This window comes from Erpetoichthys calabaricus, chromosome 3 (assembly GCF_900747795.2).
Source record: "Erpetoichthys calabaricus chromosome 3, fErpCal1.3, whole genome shotgun sequence".
Classification (NCBI taxonomy): domain Eukaryota; kingdom Metazoa; phylum Chordata; class Cladistia; order Polypteriformes; family Polypteridae; genus Erpetoichthys; species Erpetoichthys calabaricus.
In genome coordinates, this window is record NC_041396.2 from 223,939,502 (window position 1) to 223,964,186 (window position 24,685).

At 35.4% G+C, this 24,685-nt stretch overlaps 1 protein-coding gene across 2 annotated transcripts in view; it reads right to left on the bottom strand.

The window, feature by feature from the left end:
- fbxl4 (F-box and leucine-rich repeat protein 4) overlaps positions 1-24,685 on the bottom strand; it is a 95,979-nt gene that overhangs the window by 12,505 nt on the left and 58,789 nt on the right. For both annotated transcript variants that reach the window (XM_028797843.2, XM_028797846.2), the window contains exon 6: positions 2,450-2,521. In XM_028797843.2, the coding sequence (XP_028653676.1) occupies positions 2,450-2,521 (72 nt within the window). The remainder of the gene's footprint in view (positions 1-2,449; positions 2,522-24,685) is intronic.

Below are 24,685 nucleotides of genomic sequence, written 5' to 3' on the forward strand. Positions count from 1 at the left end.
GGCCAATGCTAAAATATCTGTATTAAATTTACTAAACTTCAAACTGATTAAAACTAAATGTATGCCTTTAATGTCTGTTCAGTTCTTGTCACCTGATTGCAATATTCTTCCTTGGTAGACCACTGAAGCACATGTGTGCATAATCATACAGGCATCAGCAGGCAATATCTTTGTTAAATAACAAAGTAAGCTTCCATATAGTGAAACAATATGAGTAATTGTAAGCGTGACTTTTTCAGTTATTATTATCTAGTTGTCTAGAAAACAGAGACAGAAAAATCACATGTGGGTATCAACATTGAATAATGTCAACAATGGTGCTTGGCAATGAATTTCTGAGGTGATTCCATGTCTCTGGAGCTGAAAGGGTGCCACAGAGAAAGACAATCTGTGAAATGAGGCACATAGCCAATCTCCTGTTAAAATGACTAAATCTCACAAACACGTTTTGCTTTTTTCCCTTCTTAAATTAATATTGACTCCCTGTTTTGCAATATGCATGTAATCTCAATGTGTGGATCAATACTGAATAAAATTGGTTTGGAAAATGGATGTATTCAGTAAGTTTTAATGCTTTTTTATTCACATTGGGACCTTAGTACCCATCAGCTCCATTATCAAATGCAAAAAATGCCAGTTATTTTATATAATTTTTAAAATATACTTTGCTTTAGAACACAGTTTCATATGGAAAACTAATACATATTTGATGACTTTGAAGAAATACCTTTGACATGAAAATACAAAACTTATCCTTTAAGCATCTATAAGGCCATGTATAGTTATAAAATTAACCTGTCCAAATATAAAATTGAGCTCTTAAAAAGCGTGTGTCAGCAGTCCCCTCTTCTACCATTCATTTACAATTCCTTGGCATAGACATTTCTAAATTAGTGCTTGATATTGTTCTCTAAAACTACCACCGTGTTTCAAAGAATGTAAAAAAAACCCTTCCCTTTGTCTCGTCCCCCTCTACCTTTACATTATCATTTGGCTATGACACTTTTACCTGGTTTCATTTTTTCATTACCATGCCTTCCCTTCCCCTTTGATCCCTCCTCTACTGTTTTCTGTGAATTTCCAAAAGCCCATCCATTAAACACTCCACTCTGAGGCCAAGGCTATTTCAAATTACACCAGCCAAACAGACCATCCCTCCACACAATCCTTCTTCACACATGTAGAAAAATTCATATATATATGTTTTAAAATGTATTTTTATTTAGAATTAAATGTACCATATAGACATAGTGGGACAGCATTATTAAAAACTATAGGTATGACAACCTGCAGATACTACATTAGAAGAAAGAAGATGCAAATATTGTGAGTGAAAAAGAAAATCACAAATTTATGTACTGGCATTCTAATACTCCAGTCTTCTACAACAAAGCCTTTTAAACTGGTGGATGCTCTACCTCCTTTCTACCTTGGACACTCATATGGGTATTCCCACCATTACACAGACATTTTAAAGCTACCCACTCTGAACATTCCAGTCTCATTGCAATAAAGTTACCACTAGCTTCTAACCAGAGGGTTCCTAAGTTTCTTTCAGCTAATTTCTAGAAGTCATATATAATATATACTATGATAGAGAAGAAATAACTTCAACTTGAAAAATAATTAACTATTCCTTTAAGTTGAATGGTATGGCATGATTGATGGACAGTTTGACAACTACAAAAAAAACTGTTTTTAGACAAAATTAATAAAATGTGATAAAAACTGAAAGTTAATTGTTGAAAAACTGAAACAAAAAATGACAAATAATGAATAAAAACTGAAACTAGAAATTGGTGAAAAAATAAAAATAAAAGTAAAAACTAAAAAATATCTTTGAACTAAAAAAAAACTTTTCAGAATACCTATTGAATCACATATCTCAAAGCTGTGTACACTTTTCAATGTTCAAATTTGATGTTTCACTCTAGTATATGTCAACATTTACTTAACAGTGCTTATTGTATTTTAGAACATTTAAAATTTCAACAGCTTAATTATACAGTTTGCATGATTTTATATACAGTATATTTGTCTCATTTGTATAGATGTATTATCCATCCATCCATTTTCCAACCCGCTGAATCCGAACACAGGGTCACGGGGGTCTGCTGGAGCCAATCCCAGCCAACACAGGGCACAAGGCAGGAAACAATCCTGGGCAGGGTGCCAACCCACCGCAGGACACACACAAACACACCCACACACCAAGCACACACTAGGGCCAATTTAGAATCGCCAATCCACCTAACCTGCATGTCTTTGGAATGTGGGAGGAAACATAGATGTATTATAAAATATAAAAATACAAAATATCTACCAAATTTTAAAAATTATAATAATTAAATAACAGCTTCAAAATATTAAACTTAAACAAATCTTTAAACAAAAAAACAAACCCATACATAGCTAAAATATAATCAAAAATAAATTTGATGCAGCATACCATGACACAACTTCCAAGGTTAAGGTGGCGTATTTCTGTGCAAAATGTGATAATGCTGAGTAGAGCTGTTTGCTGACATCAGGGACCACAACAGAAGAAGGCATGTAAAGTGAAACAAAGAGAAAAGAGGTCAATTAGGCATTAAAGGCTGTCAGTATGTTCTATGAAATGCAGCTTGAAGCTTAGGTTACAGAAACCACAAATGCTGTTTAATGAGTCCCTTGGCACTAACCCCATTGATTGCCTTGCAGTCAAGGAAATCATTGCCAGCCCCAGAGTAGCTGCTCTAGATATGAAAATGCATGAACTGCAACCATCAGTGTCCCTTGGCTGCTAAGGACTCTTCCCATTTGGATGTCTCATGGAAAATAAGGATCCTTAACTAACAGTCAACATTTATGCAATATACCTCAAAAAGGACCCACAGTATCCCAGAAGAGTGGTAGAAAGCTTGACACACAATGATCAACAAATATGACAAGGCTGTCAATAACTCAGCTACAAAGAGGTCAGATAGAAAAATGGTTGACCTTAGCTTTCCAAATCACATTGTTGGCTACTCAAAAAAAAAACAACAAAAAAAAAAACATCAGTGTGTGGTAGCACATTTAAATGGAAAACAGTGAAAACTACAAATGTTCTGAAGTGGGCAATATAAATTATTATTACTTGGGATATATTTAAAAATTATGCACTAAATGGAAAAAGCACAAGATACATTTAATATGGGTGATGTTTGACTTGCTTACACGAAGAATCTCTACCAATTGTCATCAAGGAAATTTTACAAACAGATGGTTTGTAAAGAAAAGGGTGCCAGATAATTTAGTGGTAGGTGTATTATTTGAGTGTGATTTTAAAATCTTATTATTAACAAGCATCGTATACTGAAATTTGTCATTCCTGTCTATACCCTCAAACATTATATTCTATTTAATAATCACCTTCAACTTTATTATCATATGTCACAAGTCAAAAAATGAAGGTGTATTTATATATATATATATATATATATATATATATATATATATATACACACAATTTTTTTATTTATATTAATTTATCAATTAATAAAGTAATGAACAAAAAAAATCCAAAATGAACAGAATAGCATAAAATGCACAAACAAACACATAGACACTGCTTTTGAAAAAAATGTAACTATAAACACAGTATCAAACTTTAGTTACTTGTTCACTCATTTGGAATTTTATTGATAGAGTTTAACTACTATGGTGCACCAACACTTCAAAGCCCAGCTCTATAGTAACTCTTTCCAATGTTTAAGCTACAAGTAATATCTGTTTTACTGTAACCGTGAATTTGATGCCTCCACCTGATTATCTTATTGAGGGTTATGTGTGCCCACAGCAATTTCTGATTCCTCCCCTAATGGGACCCTAGTCTATTGTAAAGTACAAAAACACAATCACACATAAATTCACACCCGGTAATTACACATCTTCAACCAAGCTGAAAGAATATCTTTACACTATGACAGGAAATTGAAGTTACATTAGAATAAACTGCATACAGAAGGCACCCAAATCTGGAAAACAAATCAGTATTCAAGTGCTGTGTATAGGCATTGGTGCCTGTTGCAAAACCCTTCTGCAAAAACAAATGTGTTACTGTATTCCTTTTCTTCTCTATCTGTACTCTCAGATATTACAGAGACAAAAAGAACTATGGACAACTTCCATCCATTTTCCAACCCGCTGAATCCGAACACAGGGTCACGGGGGTCTGCTGGAGCCAATCCCAGCCAACACAGGGCACAAGAATCCCAGGCAGGGTGCCAACCCACCGCAGACTATGGACAACTTATACAGTATAAATTCAAGTTCTTTACACTCATTTCAATAAAATGTAAATGTTTCCACTTCAACTACATGATCTGGTAATTTCGCACAAATCAGTGTAAAGAAGTGCTTCATGACATCTGTCTTAAAGCACTTCACTTTAACTTACACTTGTTTCCTCAGATACAGTATGTGATTAATATTTAATCAAACGTATTCCGTTATATTAACTTTATTGATTATTGATTTAGCTGTGAGGCAGTAGATATTGATTCTCTGTATTTTTGCAATTTGATTAAATATTATAATGGGTCGTGGCAAAATACAGAAAAGAGTCTGAGTGAAAAAAGACAACAGGGTTTGTGCTTCTTTCATTGTTTGGCATTCAACAGAGTGAAAATGCAAAATTGACATGTACCAGAGAAGTAAGTGACTATGTCAGAATACACCTTTTTTTTTTAGTCATAATCTTCATGATCAAAACAAATTCCTGATGGGGAAGTTATTGATGTTGGAACAAAAACCTGTATCCACAGGGGTCCACCCATTACTGAAATTAAAACCACTGAGTGAAAACATACTATTAATTTTAATTCAGTGTATGGGGTTAAATGCTAAAGAGACAGAAAACATATGCAACCATCAATACACTTGACCTTATTTTGAATTCCTATCATAATCTATGATTTTTATTTTATATATTTTCTTAGATCCCACCTTCAACAATCTACTTCTTCTCTCATGCTCAAAACAACAGATAAAACAATGTTTTCATGTTCAACTCAATTTCTTAGCATGAATGAAGCTGTCCAAACTTCTAAACCAAATTAAATCAGCAAAGTTAACTTTATAAATTCTCGTGCTACGTGGAGCTATGTTGTCTAAAGGGCTATAGGCCTGTAAATGACTAAAGTTTAAGGAGGGTGGCACATTTTGCATGGTTGTATTGGTTAAGTATAGTTCTATTTCTTGGTTCACTATGAGAAAAAAATAAGATAATAAAATAACTAAGGAACAAACAGAGCATATTACAGATATTACCAGCTTGAACATTATGTGTAAAAAATTATAATGTACTCAGAGAAGCCTTTATGTGTGAAATATAGCACATTGCAGTTCTCCTTCTCACAATACTCATTTGTTGCATGCCTAGTAAATAAAATACTCTATTGTTCATTGTTTTTCAAATGTAAGTCAGCCAAATATTTCATAAATATATCCTACAGAAAATATTTTAATAATTACTGTAGCGAGACAAGAAAAATTGCACCTCAAAATCAGATATTTTACTTCAGTGGTGGTCTTAAAATATAAATACTGTTAATTTAGTTAGAGTAAGTTTATTTTCTGTATAAAACCTAATCATTAATTTCACTTATAGAATAAAAGACTTTCACTTGTAAATCTAACAGTTTAAACACTGTACTGGAGGAGACAAAAACTTTTGTCTTTGGTAAGTTCCAAAATATGTATCGTCTGTGAATTCAGTGCACTATGGAAAAAATTAAAACAATTTAAAGCTGCAAATAATCCAATCCTATACCTTCTTTAAAAACAGAAAGGAAACTGGGGTACCCAGAGAAAAACCCATGAGAACAAGGTGAGAGCATACAAACTCCCAAGCAGCGTTTTGCCTTAGACCTTTACCCAGGTTTCTGAAGCTGTGTGGGAGCAGCAGTAACCACTATGCCACAGTTGTACCGAATTCAGGTGTGTATTTTTTAAAATTTGGATGGGACAAATCTTTGAACTATTTCTACCAAACATTAATTTAGACTCAATCTGGACTTAAGATCCAGATATATATTATATAATAGTGGTTCCAGATCTGCGGTGGGTTGGCGCCCTTCCCAGCGCCCTATGTTGGCTGGGATTGGCTCCAGCAGACCCCCGTGACCCTGTGTTCGGATTCAGTGGGTTGGAAAATGCATGGATGGTTCCAGATGATTAATAATGGATTAAGTGACAGGTAAAAAGTGTGAATTATTAAACCTAACATTAAATCAACTAATAAAATGCCACTGAAACATTACGTTCACTCATGTTCCTTTGTACTACCTGGTGCTAGACAGAATTGAAATATGGCTTCTCTTTATAAAAGAATTTCCGATGAAAGCTGAAGTTGGCCAGTGGGGTGTTATGAACAACAAGAAATGACTAGATCACATTTGAGCAACTTAAAGGAAAATTTTGATCTGTGCAACTTAATTTCACCAGACTTCTTGTTTTGAGGTAAATGTTTAAAACTGACATCCCATGTAACAATGCAATTTGCTTGACGTGAAAGACACACTGTATATAAAAGAATTATCTACAAACACTAGATTTTTCTTAATTATTCTAAATTTTATGTAGCACCTTTCACATACAGTCTGTATCTGATACTCTAATCAGTATGAAAACAGGACTAATTGATATTTTTCCAATCCTCCAGTAATTTGCTTAGTATACTACTATTGTACTTTCTTACTTTTAGATAACTGGAGTGGAATTCTGTTGGGCTGTTAGCTATCATTCATTACAAGGTATATATACTGTATATATATGATTTGTGTATTTTTCTCATGTGCCGGTTTTGGCATCAACAATATAGTTGCCTGTTCACTGACTGACTGTAGACCATATGCTAGTCTACACAAAACATACTGCATAGGCTTCCCCCAACCTCTTTCACTAATGGTCTGTTTTTTTCCCCATTACCATAGCCACAGAGTAGTATGTAATACCCTCTACAGAACCACAGTTTTTAAACACATATTCTGTTGCATCTCCCACATATCTGAACACTAAACTGAAAGCCACTTAAATCCTCACAGTTGCCCTTTCTCCTAGCAGAAATTAACACACAAATATATTGGTTTCTAAAAGCATTTTCAGCACAAATGACTGCCTCATCGAATGAACAGACAGCCATATTAGAAAGAAAAAGTATGCTTAATAAATACTGTAAGCGTAGGTTGTTAACCTAGTGAAGAAACAGAAAAAACACAGAGACACAATATTTTGATTATATCAGGTATTATCCCAGTAAAATACGACAAAGGGATTTAAAGAGCAATGCCAAGGATGGGTCAGAGGTTTGTTGTCAAAGATGATAAGACATTATGTTTGAATCGGTCTGAAGGAGAGTAGGAGAAGAAACTGTTAGAATCAGTTACAAAACTGAATAGAGTATAATACTTGTTGTTTTAGAGGTGTTTGTGATGACCTTACTAGTGAAAAGGTTCATATAGGAGTTCAATGGCTGGTTAGAACTTTGATTTTAGTTTTTAAAAATATAAATAAATAAAATTCCAAAGTAGAGCTCAACTCTCAATTCTGTATGATGTCCCTTCATTTTACAATATATATAACATTAATAACTCATACTATTACTTGGAAGTCCATATCAATGACAGTTTGGACTGGTCTTGGAATACAGAGGATCTATATAACAAAAGGCAGAGCAGGCTCTTTTTCCTTAGGAGACTGCATTCCTTCAATGTGGGTAATGACACCGTTCACATCTTACAACTCTGATGGCCAGTGCAATTTTCTACACTGGGGTGTGCTGGGCTGGTAACATCACTTCAAGAGATGCACACTGTATCAAAAAGATATTTAAAATGGCAAGCTCAATTATGGGACACTCTCTGGAACCCCTAGAGGAAGTAGCAGAGGAGAAAATTAAAACTAAAGTAAGTGCCATTATGAGCCATGCTGCACATCCTTCTCCATGACAAACTGTGTACTTTCAGCCAATAAATTAATTCAATAGAAGGGCTCCTTTATACCAAAACCAATACATCTATATAATGCATCACTGCATCTGTGACTGCCAAGCCAGAAATTTTCTTTCTTTTTAAATTTTCTTCTTTTTTAGTCATTATAGTGTGTGTTCATACCAGAGTGTGTGTTTATAAATATACCTATTTATGTATGTATTTATTTAAAAAAACAAATTTTCCCTGGGGACAAATAAAGTTCTATATAATACTATACACCAAAATAAGGTAAGAAGAAATTGTGAAGCCACTGAAAGTGTGACAAATAAGATGGTTTAATGATATGAGGCTCACTCTGTAACACAAAATGGTAAGCAAGGCTGGTGCTGCAGTTACCTGTAAGGTCAATTACTATAAGTCTCTTGCCTGCCACAAAAATGTACTGAGGCACTAGTAAGCACAATTTTTGTGTTTTCCACTCCTTTTGTATTCTTTCTCATTTTCTCATTCTAAAATTTTGGCCAATTTGTTATAGTTTAGTTTAGTGTATTTCAGAGGAGTCTTAATGCAGTCTCACCTTTCACTGGTTGTCTGTCTTTCTGACTTACAGTCATATGAAAAAGTAGCAACTCCCTTTTAATATATGACATGCCTTATGGAAACAATAGTATTTCAGCAGTGACATTAAGTTTAGTTTATTGGATTAACAGAAAATATGCAATATGCATCATAACAAAATTAGACAGGTGCATAAATTTGGGCACCCCAACAGAGATATTACATCAGTACTTAGTTGAGCCTCCTTTTGCAAATATAACAGCCTCTAGACGCCTCCTGTTGCCTTTGATGGGTGTCTGGATTCTGGATGGAGGTATTTTTGACCCTTCTTCCATACAAAATCTCTCCAGTTCAGTTAGATTTGATGGCTGCCGAGCATGGACAGCCTGCTTCAAATCATCCCATAGATTTTCAATGATATTCAAGTCAGGGGACTGTGACAGCCATTCCAGAACATTGTACTTCTCCCTCTGCATGAATGCCTTTGTAGATTTTGAACTGTGTTTTGGGTCATTGTCTTGTTGGAATATCCAATCCCTGCGTAACTTCAACTTTGTGACTCAAGCTTGAACATTATCCTGAAGAATTTGTTGATATTGGGTTGAATTCATCCGACCCTCGACTTTAGCATGATGGAACCTCCACCAAATTTGACAGTAGGTAGCAGGTGTTTTTCTTGGAATACGGAGTTTTTTTCTGCCAAGCAAAGTGCTTTTTGTTATGACCAAATAACTCAATTTTTGTCTCATCAGTCCAAAGCACTTTGTTCCAAAATGAATCTAGCTTGTCTAAATGAGCATTTGCATGCAACAAGTGACTCTGTTTGTGGCGTGAGTGCAGAAAGGGCTTCTTTCTCATCACCCTGCCATACAGATATTCTTTGTGCAAATTGCGCTGAATTTTAGAACGATGTACAGATACATCATCTGCAGCAAGACGTTCTTGCAGATTTTTGGAGGTGATCTGTGGGTTGTTTGTAACCATTCTCACAATCCTGCGCATATGCCGCTCCTCTATTTTTCTTGGTCTGCCAGACCTAGGTTTAACAGCAACTGTGCCTGTGGGCTTCCATTTCCTGATTACATTCCTTACAGTTGAAACTGACAGTTTAAACCTCTGTGATAGCTTTTTGTAGCCTTCCCCTAAACCATGATACTGAACAATCTTTGTTTTCAGATCTTTTGAGAGTTGCTTTGAGGATCCCATGCTGTCACTCTTCAGAGGAGAGTCAAAGGGAAGCACAACTTGCAATTGACCACCTTAAATACCTTTTCTCATGACTGGACACACCTGTCTATGAAGTTCAAGACTTAACCAACTAATCCAACCAATTTGGTGTTGCAAGTAATCAGTATTGAGCTGTTACATGCATTCAAATCAGCAAAATTACAAGGGGACCCAAATTTTTGCACAGCCAGTTTTTCACATTTGATTTAATTTCATACAACTAAATACTGCTTCACTAAAAATCTTTGTTTGGAAAACACCCCAGTACTCAGATGTTCCTTGGAAATGAAAGACATACCACTGTTATCTTTTTTTGTTGAAAGTAGAGTAAATTATTATGCAGGCTGAGAGATGTTCCCAAACTTTTTCATATGACTGTATATCTTTTAGACTGCTTTGCTGGTTTTGGTAACAGCTCTTTTATTTGTACTTGCTCCAATTTATTCCTTAGTGAATTAATTATTCTTATTTTTTTTTTTTTTTTTTATATTTTTATTTTATTAATTTTCATTGTAATCATTCCATACAAACAGATCAATTTATAACCCAACAAATTTAAAAACAAATCAAACCCCATCCCTGAGAAGGAGAGCTTAGCTAAAGGAAAATTTCTTTAAGCTTTTTAATAAGGCAACATTAGACAAAAGAAGGGGAGAAGTAAATATCTATATAAATAAGAGATGGAGAAGGGAGTTAAATGCAATAATAGTTAATTCTCTTATTCTAAAATAATATTGATTAAATCCTGCCAAGTTTTGAAAAAATTTTGTACAGATCCTCTAACTGAAAATTAGATTTTTTCCAATTTCAAATAATATAAAACATCAGTTTCCCACTGACTTATAAGAGGAGAATTAGGATTCTTCCAATTTAACAAAATAAGTCTGCGTGCCAAGAGTGTAGTGAATGCAATCACCGTTTGTTTGTCCTTCTCCAATTCAAGTCCATCTGGAAGGACACCAAACACAGCTGTTAGTGGGTTAGGAGGGATTGTGATACTAAGGCTGTCTGAGAGGCACTTAAAAATTTTTGTCCAAAATGATGTTAGTTTGGTGCAGGCCCAGAACATGTGACCCTGTGAGGCAGGAGCTTGGTTGCAGCGCTCGCAGGTTGGATCCTGGCCTGGAAACATTTTGGACAGTTTTAAGCGAGACAGATGAGCTCGATATATAATTTTTAGTTGAATAATTCTATGCTTTGCGCATATAGAACTCGAGTGAATTCTCTGCTTTGCTACCTTCCACTCCTTTTCTGATATATTGATTAAGAGATCTTCTTCCCAATGTCCTCTTGGATCTTTGAAAGGTAGGGACTCTAATAAGATTTTATATATTGCGGAAATAGTGTTTGTTTCCTCGGAATTGAGCAGTATTTTTTCCAGCATTGTGGAGGGTGCAAGGTGGGGGAAATCGGGCAATTTCTATTTAACAAAATTTCTAATTTGAAGATAGTAAAAGAAATGTGTAGCTGGGAGGTTAAATTTTGAACGTAATTGTTCAAAAGATGTAAATATGTTGTCTATATAAAGATCTCTGAGCATTTTAATCCCAAAACTTTTCCAGGTATTAAAAACTGGATATACTTGCGAAGGTTGAAAGAGGTGGTTCCCTTGCAGAGGTGCCACTGATAAAAGATTTTCCATCTTAAAATGCTTCCTAATTTGGTTCCATATTCTGAGTGAGTAAAGCACAATTGGGTTATAAATATATTTGCGATAACTTTCATTTATTGGAGAGCAGAGCAGGGAATATAAAGAAGTACTACAGGATTTTACTTCTATTGCAGACCAAGCCTGTGTATGTGCATTTATTTGTGTCCAGGTTTTTATGGCTTGTATGTTTGCTGCCCAGTAATAAAACTGAAAATTAGGTAAAGCCATGCCACCGTCTGCCTGAGGTCTTTGTAGGGTCGCTCTTCGGATACGTGGGTGTTTTGAGTTCCAAATGAATGAGGTTATTATTGAATCTAACTGTTTAAAAAACGATTTATTGATATATATTGAAATGTTTTGAAATAAAAAGAGAAGTTTAGGAAGGATATTCATCTTAACAATGTTAATTCTTCCGGCTAGAGTGAGATGAAGGGTTGACCATCTATGCAAGTCTTGCTTAATTTTTTCCATACAGACGCCAAAATTTTGTTGATAAAGAGCTTTATGTTTACTTGTGATATTTACCCCTAGGTATTTAAACTGATCTGCTATGGTAAAAGGTAGGGTGTCTAATTTAATATTATATGCTTGTGAGTTCACTGGAAAGAGTATACTTTTATTCAGATTAATTCTAAGACCAGATATCTTTTGAAATTCTGTTAGTGCTGTTAAAACAGCAGGGACAGTGTTTTCTGGGTCCGATATATATAAGACCATATCATCTGCATATAGAGAAATTTTCTGTTCCAGTCCTTCTCTGACAATCCCCTTTATCTGATGAGAATTTCGGCAGTGAACCGCCAGTGGTTCAATAGCGATTGCAAACAACAGTGGCGACAAGGGACATCCTTGTCTGGTACCACGTTCTAGTTTAAAGTAGTCTGAGCAAATTTTATTAATACAAACTGAAGCTTCTGGACTGGTATACAGTAGTTTAATCCAAGCACAAATATTCGGGCCAAACCCAAATTTCTCCAATGCAGTGAAAAGGTAATTCCATTCGATCATGTCAAATGCCTTTTCTGCGTCTAATGATAGTAATATCTCTGGGGTGTTTGATTTTGCTGGTGAATATATAACATTAAACAAGCGTCGGAGATTTGAAGATAGATGTCGGCCTTTAATAAATCCAGTTTGATCTTGTGATATTACCGAGGGCAGCACTTTCTCCATCCTTCTAGCTAGGATTTTTGAGAGTATCTTAACATCATTATTCAGGAGTGAAATTGGTCTATATGATGCACATTGTAACAAGTCCTTATTTTGTTTAGGAAAGACGGTGATTAATGCTTGTCGAAATGTTTGAGGTAGTATTTGGTGGTCTTTAGCTTCTGTAAATGTTACCAATAAGAGTGGAGCTAGCTGAGTGGAGAATTTCTTATAAAACTCTACGGGGTAACCATCAGGGCCTGATGATTTCCCGCTTTGTAGTGACTTTATAGCGTCTAGTAATTCTGTTAGCGTTAGAGGTTTATCTAGTTCCTCAGCACTTAAAGCATCTATTTGTGGTATTTGTGAATTATCCAGAAATGCATTAGATTGCGTGTTGTCTTCTTTGGGCTCAGTGGAATATAAAGACTTATAGTAATCTCTAAATGTGTGCATTATTTTATTATGGTCGATGATTTCTTCTCCATTCTTGTTGGTGATTACTGGTATTGCATTGTGAACTTCTTGTTTATGAATTTGTTGAGCTAAAAGCTTATTAGCTTTTTCTCCGTGTTCATAGTAATGCTGTCTAGACTTATAAATAAGTTGTTCAGTTTCTTTAGTTGTTAAGATGTTAAGTTCTGTATGCAGGGCCTGCCTTTTCCTGTGAAGAGCTTCACTTGGACGCCTGGCTTGTTCTTCATCTATTCTAGTAATTTCATTTCTTAGCTCTGACACTTTCTTGGTTTCTAATTTATTTCTATGGGAAAGATATGAAATAATCTGGCCTCTTAGGAAGGCCTTTAGAGTTTCCCAGAGTGTTCCTGCAGAAACCTCTGTAGACGTGTTTGTCTCTAGGAAGAAGCTGATTTGTTTGGATATAAATTCTGTGCAGTTCTCGTCTGCCAATAAAAGAGGGTTAAGACGCCATCTGCGAGGTGAGTACGAGGGGCTTATTGATTTTAGCTCCAAGACTAGAGGGGCATGGTCAGAGATAACAATTGTGTCATATTTGCATGATTTAATTGTAGGCAGGAAATTATTATCTATAAAAAAATAATCAATTCTTGAGTAGCTATAATGCACTGGTGAGTAGAACGAATATGTTCTTGAGTTTGGGTTAAGAAACCTCCAGGGGTCTGATAAGTTGTGATCATTTAAAAACTGTGTAATTATCTTTGCAGTATTAGATGTCGTCCCCCCTGTCACGGGAGTCCTATCTAAGAGTGGATTTAAAACACAATTAAAGTCCCCAGCCATTATAATTTTATGAGTGTTCACATTGGGAATGGATGCAAATAGATTTTGCATGAATTCCTTATCATCAACATTGGGTGCATAAACATTTATCAAAATCATTTTACTGTTATATAAGTTGCCCATGACCATCACATATCTCCCTTCAGGGTCCGACACTACCTCTGATGCTACAAATGGAACTGTTCTATGTATGAGAATTCCCACCCCTCTAGTTTTCTTTATAAAGCTAGAATGGAACATTTGGCCAGTCCAGTCTTTTTGTAATCTGAACTGATCCTTGGTTAGTAAGTGGGTCTCCTGTAAAAATACTATTTTAGCGTTTAAGCCTGTTAGGTGAGAGCTTACTTTCTTTCTCTTTAATTCGTGATTCAGGCCTTTAACATTCCAGCTCACAAAGTTAACTGTCCCATCATGGAGACATTGATTCTGAGTTTTTAATGTCATTTTATAGTTTTAATTGGTAATATGGCAGTTTTAATCTTAGTTTCAAGATTCCCCAGGAGTTGTTGCATGTTAGCCTGTTGCTGCATTGATATTTATAATTATAAGGATTATAAGAATAGATTAAATATAACCTGCTCTCCTTCTCTCCCCCCTTTATCCCCCCATCCCCCCATTTTGCCTCCCCATATGAGGCTAGACCCCACTTCGCGATGTTCCAGTCCTCTGACATACGAAGAGACAGAGCACGTCCAAAACAAAAACAAACCCTACCCTGCAGCGGCGTTACAGAATTAAAACAGAGATATCTTTTACAGTTAAATCCTTAATACTATCTGCCGAAAATGTTCTCATTAACAATATTTAAGCTTGAAATAATCTTCAGCGCTTTTAAGTTAAGATATTAAGATTAAAAAAAAAAAAAAAAAAAAAAAAAAAACAACCCTGTAAGTGATTTTAAAAACTAGTCTAGGATAAACCTGGTAATTCATACTGTAATAGTATAATGGTAATTGTATAAATAGTAGAACAAGCATTAAACCAAGGGTATGAAGTTAAACAGTCTACTTTAAGGTATAGTAAAATAAAAGAAAATAAATAAATAAATAAATAAATAAATAAAAAAAGGAATAAAAAAATAAATAAATAAAACGAATCCTACTTTAATCACTTCCACATTTTCACACTCACGTCTATAACTCTATAACTCTGATTAAAACATAAACATATAACATATAAAGTCCAGATAAAAACAAAAAAGAAAAAAGAAAAAAAAAAAAAAAAAAAAGAAAATAAGATGTATAATTATAATACCAGTCTCTTTAAACATGGATCCAGCGATCAGATCATAGGTCTTTCCCGTGCCTTGATAGAATACGGCTCTTTAATTTTAATTAACTTTCAAAAAAGTAATTATTCTTATTTTTTACTGTAAGATTGTTATTACTTACTTTTTCTTTTCTTGTGAATTGAAAAAGTTCTTTTTGGTTTCTTTATTTGATCTTTAAATAAAAACACTGGCCAATTAAAAGTCTGGTGACTATTATGATGTGGGAAGTTTTTTTTTCCTTTAATTTTAGCCTCTCTTTTTTGGGGAGTCAATACCACATTTTTTAAATGCTTCAATCATGCCTCCCCTTAAACTTTGATAGAATAATTTCCCTTGATTTGTACCTAACACAGTGTGTCATGCAATCTAACATTCTACAGGTCAAATCCTGTAACAAAATTTTAAGAATAACGAATACTTTTTGTTAGCTCACACAAATGTTCATACAACATCTTGTTTAATGGGTTTCATTTTAACAAAATGTAGATTTCAGAATAACAAACGTTTTTTCAACCAAAAATGGCCAACGAAGATAATAATGTGATGCAAAAAAAACTTAATGCTGCTTCTTTTACTTTTGCCAAGTCTCGGGAACCCAGTAACAGGCTCTTTCTTGTTAGACCAAAATAAAGTGACAGCCTGTTGCAAAATTTCTGATCTCGGGCAGTCTCAGCGAGAGTGTAGACGTGACATTATATAGGCATAGCTGAATTCTGAGTCAGTGCTCCCTCAAGTGTCCACGTGGGTAGCTGTATCATGTGCAGATACTGTACTGTTCCGAGTTTCATAGCACTTCTCAAAATTTTCTTTGCAATGAACAAAAAAGTGAGAAACGTTAGTTTACGCTGTAAAAAAATTACATCTAATGTCTCATTTTCAAATAAAATTTTTTTGCAGTTTTTATACAGGTATTATCAAGTTTGGGTCACAGATTGTATGAGAGACAGGAAGGTAAGTCCAAGTTTCAAAGGAAAATACAGGTACTTTTTAGTACTGTAAAGAAATGGCAAGTACAGACTTCATTCAAAATAGGAGCTGTTAATTCAGTACTCAAGCACATGAGATAGGAGCCACAACACAGGAGCAATCATCCTGCTTTATCTCCCGTCTTCAGATTAGAAGAACACCAGAAGTTTGGAATCATCACTGTGGCAGACATGGTCTGGAGAAGAGAGATCAGGAGAGTGCGAGGAAGAGCAGGTCAAAGCCCAGTGTTAAATGTTCTAAACATTGTGTGACAATCACATTACACAGTAAGCCTGATCCTGCAGAGAACAACCAATTGAACCAATTGCTTTGCCCTTGGTTAAATGTTTATAGAAATGCAGTAAAGCAGCCTCAGAGTTGCCTTTGTGCTGCTGCCTTTAGAGATGGCAAATTGCCATTGAGCCCGGTCACAACAGTGAATGTATTTTCTTCATATTCATTATAATGAAATTTCCATAACGACAAAATATTTTTATGGTCTTTTGAGTTTCATTACAATGAGATTCCACCTGGATTAGACTTCTTAAATCATTTCTATACAGCAGCCACATGACTCCTCAATCATTTTCATAAGGTGGACCTCAGCATTAACATTTGCAGTGCACCACCTATTGGAATGTATGTTGTTATGCAGGTATTCATAAAATAAACTGCATCTGTCATTCCAAGAGATGGCACATCATAACTATTTGTAGTAATAAAATGCATTACAGCAAACGGTTGTGATGAGACATCTGTTGCAATGACAAATGCAATACATATGTCTTTGTTACATGCTATTTGGTATGGGATTTGTACAAGCAGTGTTAATGTTTGTGATGCACCATATGTTGGAATGACAACCCCAATGCATTTTATTACCACAAATGTTTGTGACACACCATCAGTTGGATACACAGAGACATAGCAACTGGACAAACACACAGATACACAGACATTTATCCTTTCATTAAGGTGGTTTACTGAAACAACTCCCCAGTCTAAACCTAAGCAGCAATTAACAAAGAAGTCATTTACTCATGATGTACAATACATTTAATGGCCTACAGTTACCAGGATCACCCCAAATACGTTCTAACATAGTTGCTTTGCTTTGTTGTTGCTTTGAGTTCATGTGGATGATTCTTCTTGCATTGGAGTGCACTCATTCTCTTTGATTGTGATGTGCAGTGCATTGTTTCTTTTAGCTTTTTGCTGTGTTATCTGCAACTTCAAAAAGAGAAAAGAATTACTCTTTCTGACACGAGAGCTTAAATGCAGAAGTTCTCTTCTTGAACTAATGGCTGCATCTGAGCCATCAGACTGGCTCAGTGTTTAGCTTGACAAACTGGATCTCAGCTCTCAAGTTCACAAACAGAAGAGTTTGTCGGCTTCAGCTCCCCAAGGAAAAGAAGCTTAAAACTTTTGTTTTCTCTCGGAGTATCCTTGACAGACCCAGAGAGTGTCTGTAAAGAAACTTCAGGATGATGCAGAACATTTTAAGGGAATGTTTAACTTCTGTTTGACTAAAGTCACTTTTGTCCATCAGAGTAGTCATTCTTTGAATTACAGGTCTTGATTCTTGCTAGAGACCATTTCCCATCGTCTGGTTCAAGAAGCCTGCTGAGGGGCCCCTTAGAAAGATACAAGTTAAAATCTGATTTACACTTTGTTATCAGATGAAGTACAGGCAGATCCTGGTGAAAGCTGGAGTTCATTCACTTAGTTTGGAATGTAAGTGGGGATTTTCACAGATGGACGTATGACAAATCTGCCTGGTGTGCCACTAAAGAGTAGCAGAATGGGCAATACCTACTTTGTCCTACAGCTTCAAGGTTCTGGACATGTTGCAAAGGGGAAAAAAATCAACTGCTCCCAACTACATACAGTATTCAATGTGGAAGAAAATCCTGCAAATCCAATTAAATCTGCACACCAACGAAAACAAGCTTAAGTTGCCTTCAATCGTCAAAAAAAGACAATTTCAGCCAATCCAATAGTCTTACAGAATATTTCCTTACCAATAAAACACAAGCAACCCTTTTTTTTTGTATGCAGCATTCAATTGTGTGTCTTCTGTATGCAGCTTGAAGGTTCAGTACACACCCACTGGTCTGTTCCTAATCAATTTATCCCACTTGAATCAATGTATTATGGAGTTTTATTTTCTGTTCTCCATTACCATGTTCCTTTTGCTTAAAATATCCATACTTTACCAAATGCTTAAAAAGACACATTAAGAACTTCAATTTATTTTTCTACACCCCTCTTCAATGACAACAACCTCAGAGTGTGTACACAAGTTTACAGATACAATGCAATTGAGAATTGTTAAACTATACATTATTTACATGCATAAACACACACATTAAGTTACACATACAGTAAAACAGAGCAATTTCAGTTTAATCAAAACAAACAAATTATGAAAATATAAGTCCATTAATATGTCCAACTGAAAACAGAACAAACAACAAAACTCAAAAATTAACCATCATGACATCATGATTGTGAATTTATCAGTTTTAACCAATTAGGCACATGATCTAGACTAACTGGCCACCCACGGCTAAGCATTCTACATTATTCATACAGTATGTGCTGAAAAACCTAATAAGAAGATTAAATCATTTAATTCTTGAATTCAGAAGATCCCAGCCTCTCTGGTGCCACTTCCCATACGCAGAAGTAGCATTTTGGCAGCCACAGAAGAATACCCAAAAAAAACTGAATAGAAGACTTTTGGCAACAGCTGATTATGTGTGTCATGCTTGGATTTTTTAGAAAATGATTAACAAACTGAGTTTCACTATGAACAGCTTATCAATGTACACTAGACAAAAGTAAAGTTTCTTTAGTATGGATTTAAACATTGAGACTGATGGAGCATCTCCTATAAAAGCAGGGAGAAGCACTACACTTTTATTTACCCTCTTACTTTTCTGATATTTTAATCTGAAAAAGCAGGCTAAAATACACCTTTGTCTGAACACTGCACCATGCTTTTATTAACTGGTGTTTTGTTTACGTATGTTGCTCATCATGCCATTTTTCTAAGTCTCAGGCAAAAAATGTTAAACACAAGCTATGCTACAGACCTGGTTGTCACAATGTATGATCCTTATGGGATTAATAAAGTTTTGACTAATCTAATTTAATTATCAGGGCAGGAAGTACAGTACATTGTTTGATAGATCTTTTTTTATATGGATTTTAACAACTATTTCTTTCAATTAGCATATTTCTGATATTTTCTTTTAAATCATTTAAAAGAAATGCAGCCATTTAATTAAAACATGCTTCTTGATTTGAGATAATTTTCAAAAGAAGTTCCAATAATTAAGTCACTTGCTTGTGCATTATTCTTCTGCTCTTATCTTACTCTGTAGGTGCCAGAAAGTAAGGCAGTATAGTTACAGCTGGGTTTGTGTCTCACCTGCTGAATTACTAGATTTGTGAATAGCTGAGGAATCACAGCATACTGCAGAGCATCATTTTTCCATTTCTTTTTGTAATTTTAACAATTTACATTCAAAATTCATTTTATTTTCGGTAGGTACCTTTGTGTTAAATATCTAGTAATATACAGTATTTAATTAGCATATCCTCTCCAGCCACTATTCTGACAATGCAGTGACCCTCATCTCAATTCATTCACCTCCTACTTCATGCATTTCAAACAAAATCCATTCCACACATACACGTGAGGAGTTATCTGACCCAGCTTACTCAGAATAACTCAATTAAGATTACAAATACAACAAATCAACTGCAATGCACCTAGTCATCACTGCCAAAACTTTTCCAAGACAGTAGCTGACCCAAATTAGTAATTCAATTCATATGTACTCTTCAACAACAAAAAATAAACAAACAGCACTGGAAATATCCAAACATAAAACTGCACACATAAATACATTTTGTTGATATTTTACAATAGACGTCAGTCATAAAGTTGTACGCTACAATGCCAACCTGAAAAACCCAAAGCAAGCTGAAAAGTCAATGTGTATGGTGCATTAGCTATACATTTCTGCTTTATGCTCAATTTTTTGTTTTTAAGATCATTTACTTGTTGAATTTTTTTTAGTTTTTCCAAGTTTTCTCTTGACATTTTTATAACAGTAGTGTAAAATGGAATATCATTTAATGTACTCATCATTTCTATATGGACCCCATAACCATTTATTGACTTCTTCAATATACAATAACTTGCTTATGTCACTCTCAACGTTGCCAATATTGGGATACCTTTTCTTTACCAGATGGCTTGCAATCTTTACATATATAAGTGGGTCTGATTAATTGCTTGTTTCATTTGTGGGTCATTTGTGTTCAGTAGTATGCTACCATTTTTGTCTTGTTTATAGTTAGTGCTAACTTAGTATTAGATAGCAGAAAATAACTACTATTCCTTAAAAAATACACTGCTCTAAATATTTTAACCATAACTAAAAATATAAATACAGTGGAACCTCGGTTCACGACCATAATTCGTTCCAATACTCTGGTCGTAAACCTAGTTGGTCGTGAACCGAAGCAATTTCTCCCACAGGATTGTATGTAAATACAATTAATCCGTTCCAGACCGTACGAACTGTATGTATATATATATTTTTTTTTAGTTTTTAAGCACAAATATAGTTAATTATACCATAGAATGCACAGCGTACTGGTAAAGTAAATGTAAAAACATTGAATAACACTGAGAAAACCTTGAACAACAGAGAAAACTAACACTGCAATAGTTAGCGCTATAGTGCTAGGAACCGCTCGCTAAAAACACTTTTTTTAATGAGTTTTAAGCACAGGGGAAAAAATGAACATTTGAAAAATCCGTAATTTAATAAACCACCAAGAAAAGTAACATTGCAACAATGCACACTACGAACCGATCGCTGTAAATAGAACTGAAAACAAAAACAAGCCTTCTCTACCTTATGTGTCCCTCGCGACTGTGTGTGTATGCGTGCGTCTCTCTTTTGCGAGCCTGGAGCGCCTGTGTGTGTGTCTCTCTAGCGCGCTCCTGTGTGTGTGCGTGCCTCTCTCTCCCGCGCCTGTGTGTGTGTGCGTGCGTCTCTCTTTTGCTAGCCTGGAGCGCCTGTGTGTGTGTCTCTCTAGCACGCTCCTGTGTGTGTGCGAGCCTCTCTCTCCTGTGCCTGTGTGTGTGTCTCTCTTTTGCGAGCCTGGAGCACCTGTGTGTGTGTCTCTCTAGAGCGCTCCTGTGTGTGTGTGCGCGCCTCTCTCGCACGTGCTCCTGTGTGTGTGCGCGCCTTTCTCTGTTTCTCGCGCCTCTCTCTCGCGCTGCCTTTGTGTGTGTGTGTGTGTGTGTGTGTGTCGTGCTCTCTCGCTCTCACTCTTGCTCGCTGCACAGGAAATGCACAGGGAGAGACTGAACATGTACAAACCGAAAGGGAACCTGGCTTGTTCGTATACCGAGTGTGTGGTCGTGAACTGAGGCAAAAGTTTGGCGAACTTTTTGGTCATAAACCGAGTTGTATGTGTACCGAGACGTTCGTGAACCGAGGTTCCACTGTATATATAAAATAAAATTGGATGCAATAACTGAAAAATATGCAGAACTGCATTTTACTTATGTATGTGTATGACTGCACAATCAAGTGTGGCTCAGAATGTGCTTTGACAATCAACCATGATGCTGTATAGCACATGACAAATACAGTTCATAAGAAATGGGAGGAGATCTAGAGGAGTCATGTTTGCAGGTTTTTCCATGTCTGTGTAGTCCGATTTCCAATTCAAAATTAGCCAGGTGTGGGTAAACATGAGAGAGAGAGTGTGTGTGTATTTTGTGTGGTTGGTTGGTGCATGAGTGTTTCCAGAGATAGGTTGGAACCTTTCCCAGGGATGATTCCTACATTGCACTTGATGCACTTATGAGAAAGTCTCTTTAAGGCTCGACTTTGGATTAACTGGGTCAGGAAATAATAAATGATTGTTTATTTTTTATCTTCTCAGAATTTGTGTTTATATTTTGCTTCTTTTGGTGGCTGAAAGATGACATTACTACAAAACACTACATAGTGCTGCCTGGCATGTTGAAGACAGGTACATGGTTGTTGTCCATGGTGACTTCACGATGGGGTCGGCAGCCAGTTAGGAGTTATGTATATAAATCGGCAACTGTTTCCAAATACAACTTCCCTTCAAAAATAATTGCAAAATCTTTATAAAGACTAGTACTCTCTTTCAAGTTAGAGTTTGTTTAGAAGAGAATGGCTATGAATTAGGAAAATCTGAGAATAGTTTTTATCTCTACCTCTGGTACTTGCAATATTAATTTTAAAAAAAAATTTGCCTTAACATAGATTTAGAGGCACGTTTAAGAAATCCTCTTACATGGGTCAAAACATGTATGAATGTTCTTAGTGAGAAAGATGCAAGATAATTTAAACTGGCAAGTACTGAACAATTTTTTCAAATTCAGAACTGTTTAAGCATTTAATGTGTCATTCAAAAGGTCAGTGCACATGTGCAGTAAAGGGAAAAAACATGTATTAAGTTGTTTTAAGTCTTTGCTATTAAAGATTTGTTTTTATTAGTTGCAGCCTTAATATAAATGTCAAATAATTGTTGAACATTAACAACAGCAATCTCTGCTGTGAGAAAATTCTACCATATGTTAGTTGTTAAACCAAGTATTAAGGGTCCCAAAAGAGGGACATCAATCTCTGTATAGGGAAAACAGCATCAAAACTACTTGTAAGCACTTCATCTTGCTCTGAGTAGCTATACACAGAACATACAGTATAAATGAACAGATTGCCAGGGAGACACTGATAGCATATTATCATCATAATTTTGTGACAAGACAATAACACTAAAAATATTTTCTTGTTTTATATTAAATACTGCAATTTATCATTTTCTTTTTGTCCTTTTTTTATTTGATCATAAAGCTAAAATCACTCAAGAAGAGGAGGCATTGGCTCAATTTATAAGACAGATTTTATTTTATTATGTATTTCAGCAGTCTCCACAGTAAAACTGGGAATATTCAGTTGTGGTACATACAGTAACACACACACACTCATCTGTACATCATGTAATTTTTTCTCTGTATGATACTGTATGAGGTTTTCACATATATTTATAACAGGGTTTAATGAGGCTGTCAGCTAATAATTACGATTAGAATGTTTCATATTTAAAAGATTTACCTTATGAAACCTTATTTTGTGTTAAGCAGATGAGTAAAAACAGTAGAAATCTAGACTTGTAGAAGGTAAGAGAAAAAAAAAACAAATATACTGAAATTTGGGCAGTCTAATATTTCCAAATTCACCAGAGGTGGACAGATGATTTACTGAAAAGGCACTCATTACATATGAGAGTTGCTTCTAATTATTTTGTCACTCCACTGGACACTCCGAAGACAGTATCCTTACCATGGTAAATTATGCTAAACCTCGCAAAAATTGAATGGAATGGATTTTATATTTCTGACTCAGTAAAATAAAGGTCAGGTGTTGTGGAAATGATAAGTTATTCCTGTAGAGTTGGCCAAGGTACTGACATTCCTGAAGTGGATGAATTGAACGATGACAGAAAAAAAGGGTTGAGCCAATGCACAACTCAATAAGAGGAGTAAGTGCATCACAATCTGTAGTTTGAGAAACAAAAACCTTATTCGTCATCAGTTGAATTCTACTTTACATACATAGCAAATACCAGTGTCATCTGCAACAGGGAAAACACTTCTCTCAAGACAATAATGGACACCTTTGTAATCTTCAGTTTCTTGGCAATCTCTCACACAAAATAACCTTCACTCTGCAAAAAACAATAGACTGGCATGTTTCTTAAGATTAAGGTTTCATTTTGGACATTTTTAAAGTCAGAACTGAACTTTAGGAATGCCACTGCTTTGCCACACAAGTGAACAGAATAACAGGTTTGAGTGGTGCTAATGCAATTAGAAAGGTTTACCTAATAATCAATTTGCATGTAAACATGAGTAGTTAAGGACAGGCTAAGGGAGTGTACGATTATGACACTGAAGGAATTACTACTGAAAATGGGTCTCTGCAACCATATGTGAATAAAAAATTAAAAATCATCCATTTCAAGCAATAATAACCACCATAAACACTATTAATGCCTTGGCTATATTTTAAAATCAATTTAAAGGTATCTTGATAAAAAAAGGTATCAATTTCTATCACAAATGTGAACATTTCTGAGTGATCCCAAACTTCTGACTGGTATTGTATTTATGTTCAGGGTTTAAATATAATAGTGATGAATGAAAAGAATGAATTGGCCTGCTTAACTAACCTTAAATGGCCAAACCATACCCTATATAAACCAGTAACTAAAGGCTCAAATATACCTGGATCACTTCACTCTTGCTTGACAGCTAACTGTTCACACATATGTCCATCACGTGTCGCTTTCTCGCTTTCTGAGTGATAAGCTCACATTTTGACACCATACACTTTTTTGGGGTAGACCTAAGCCAGGATGCATGATTTATCTGGCCCCAGGTGCTTGCCAGCAAACATCACTCCCATGCCTGGCTCCAGGAATGGATCTCAGTATCCCTGTCATAGGTTAGGTTCTTGCAGATTTAACTATTCACTTTGAGAACGTAATGTTTGCATCTCTGCTGTTTGCCACCAAATGTTG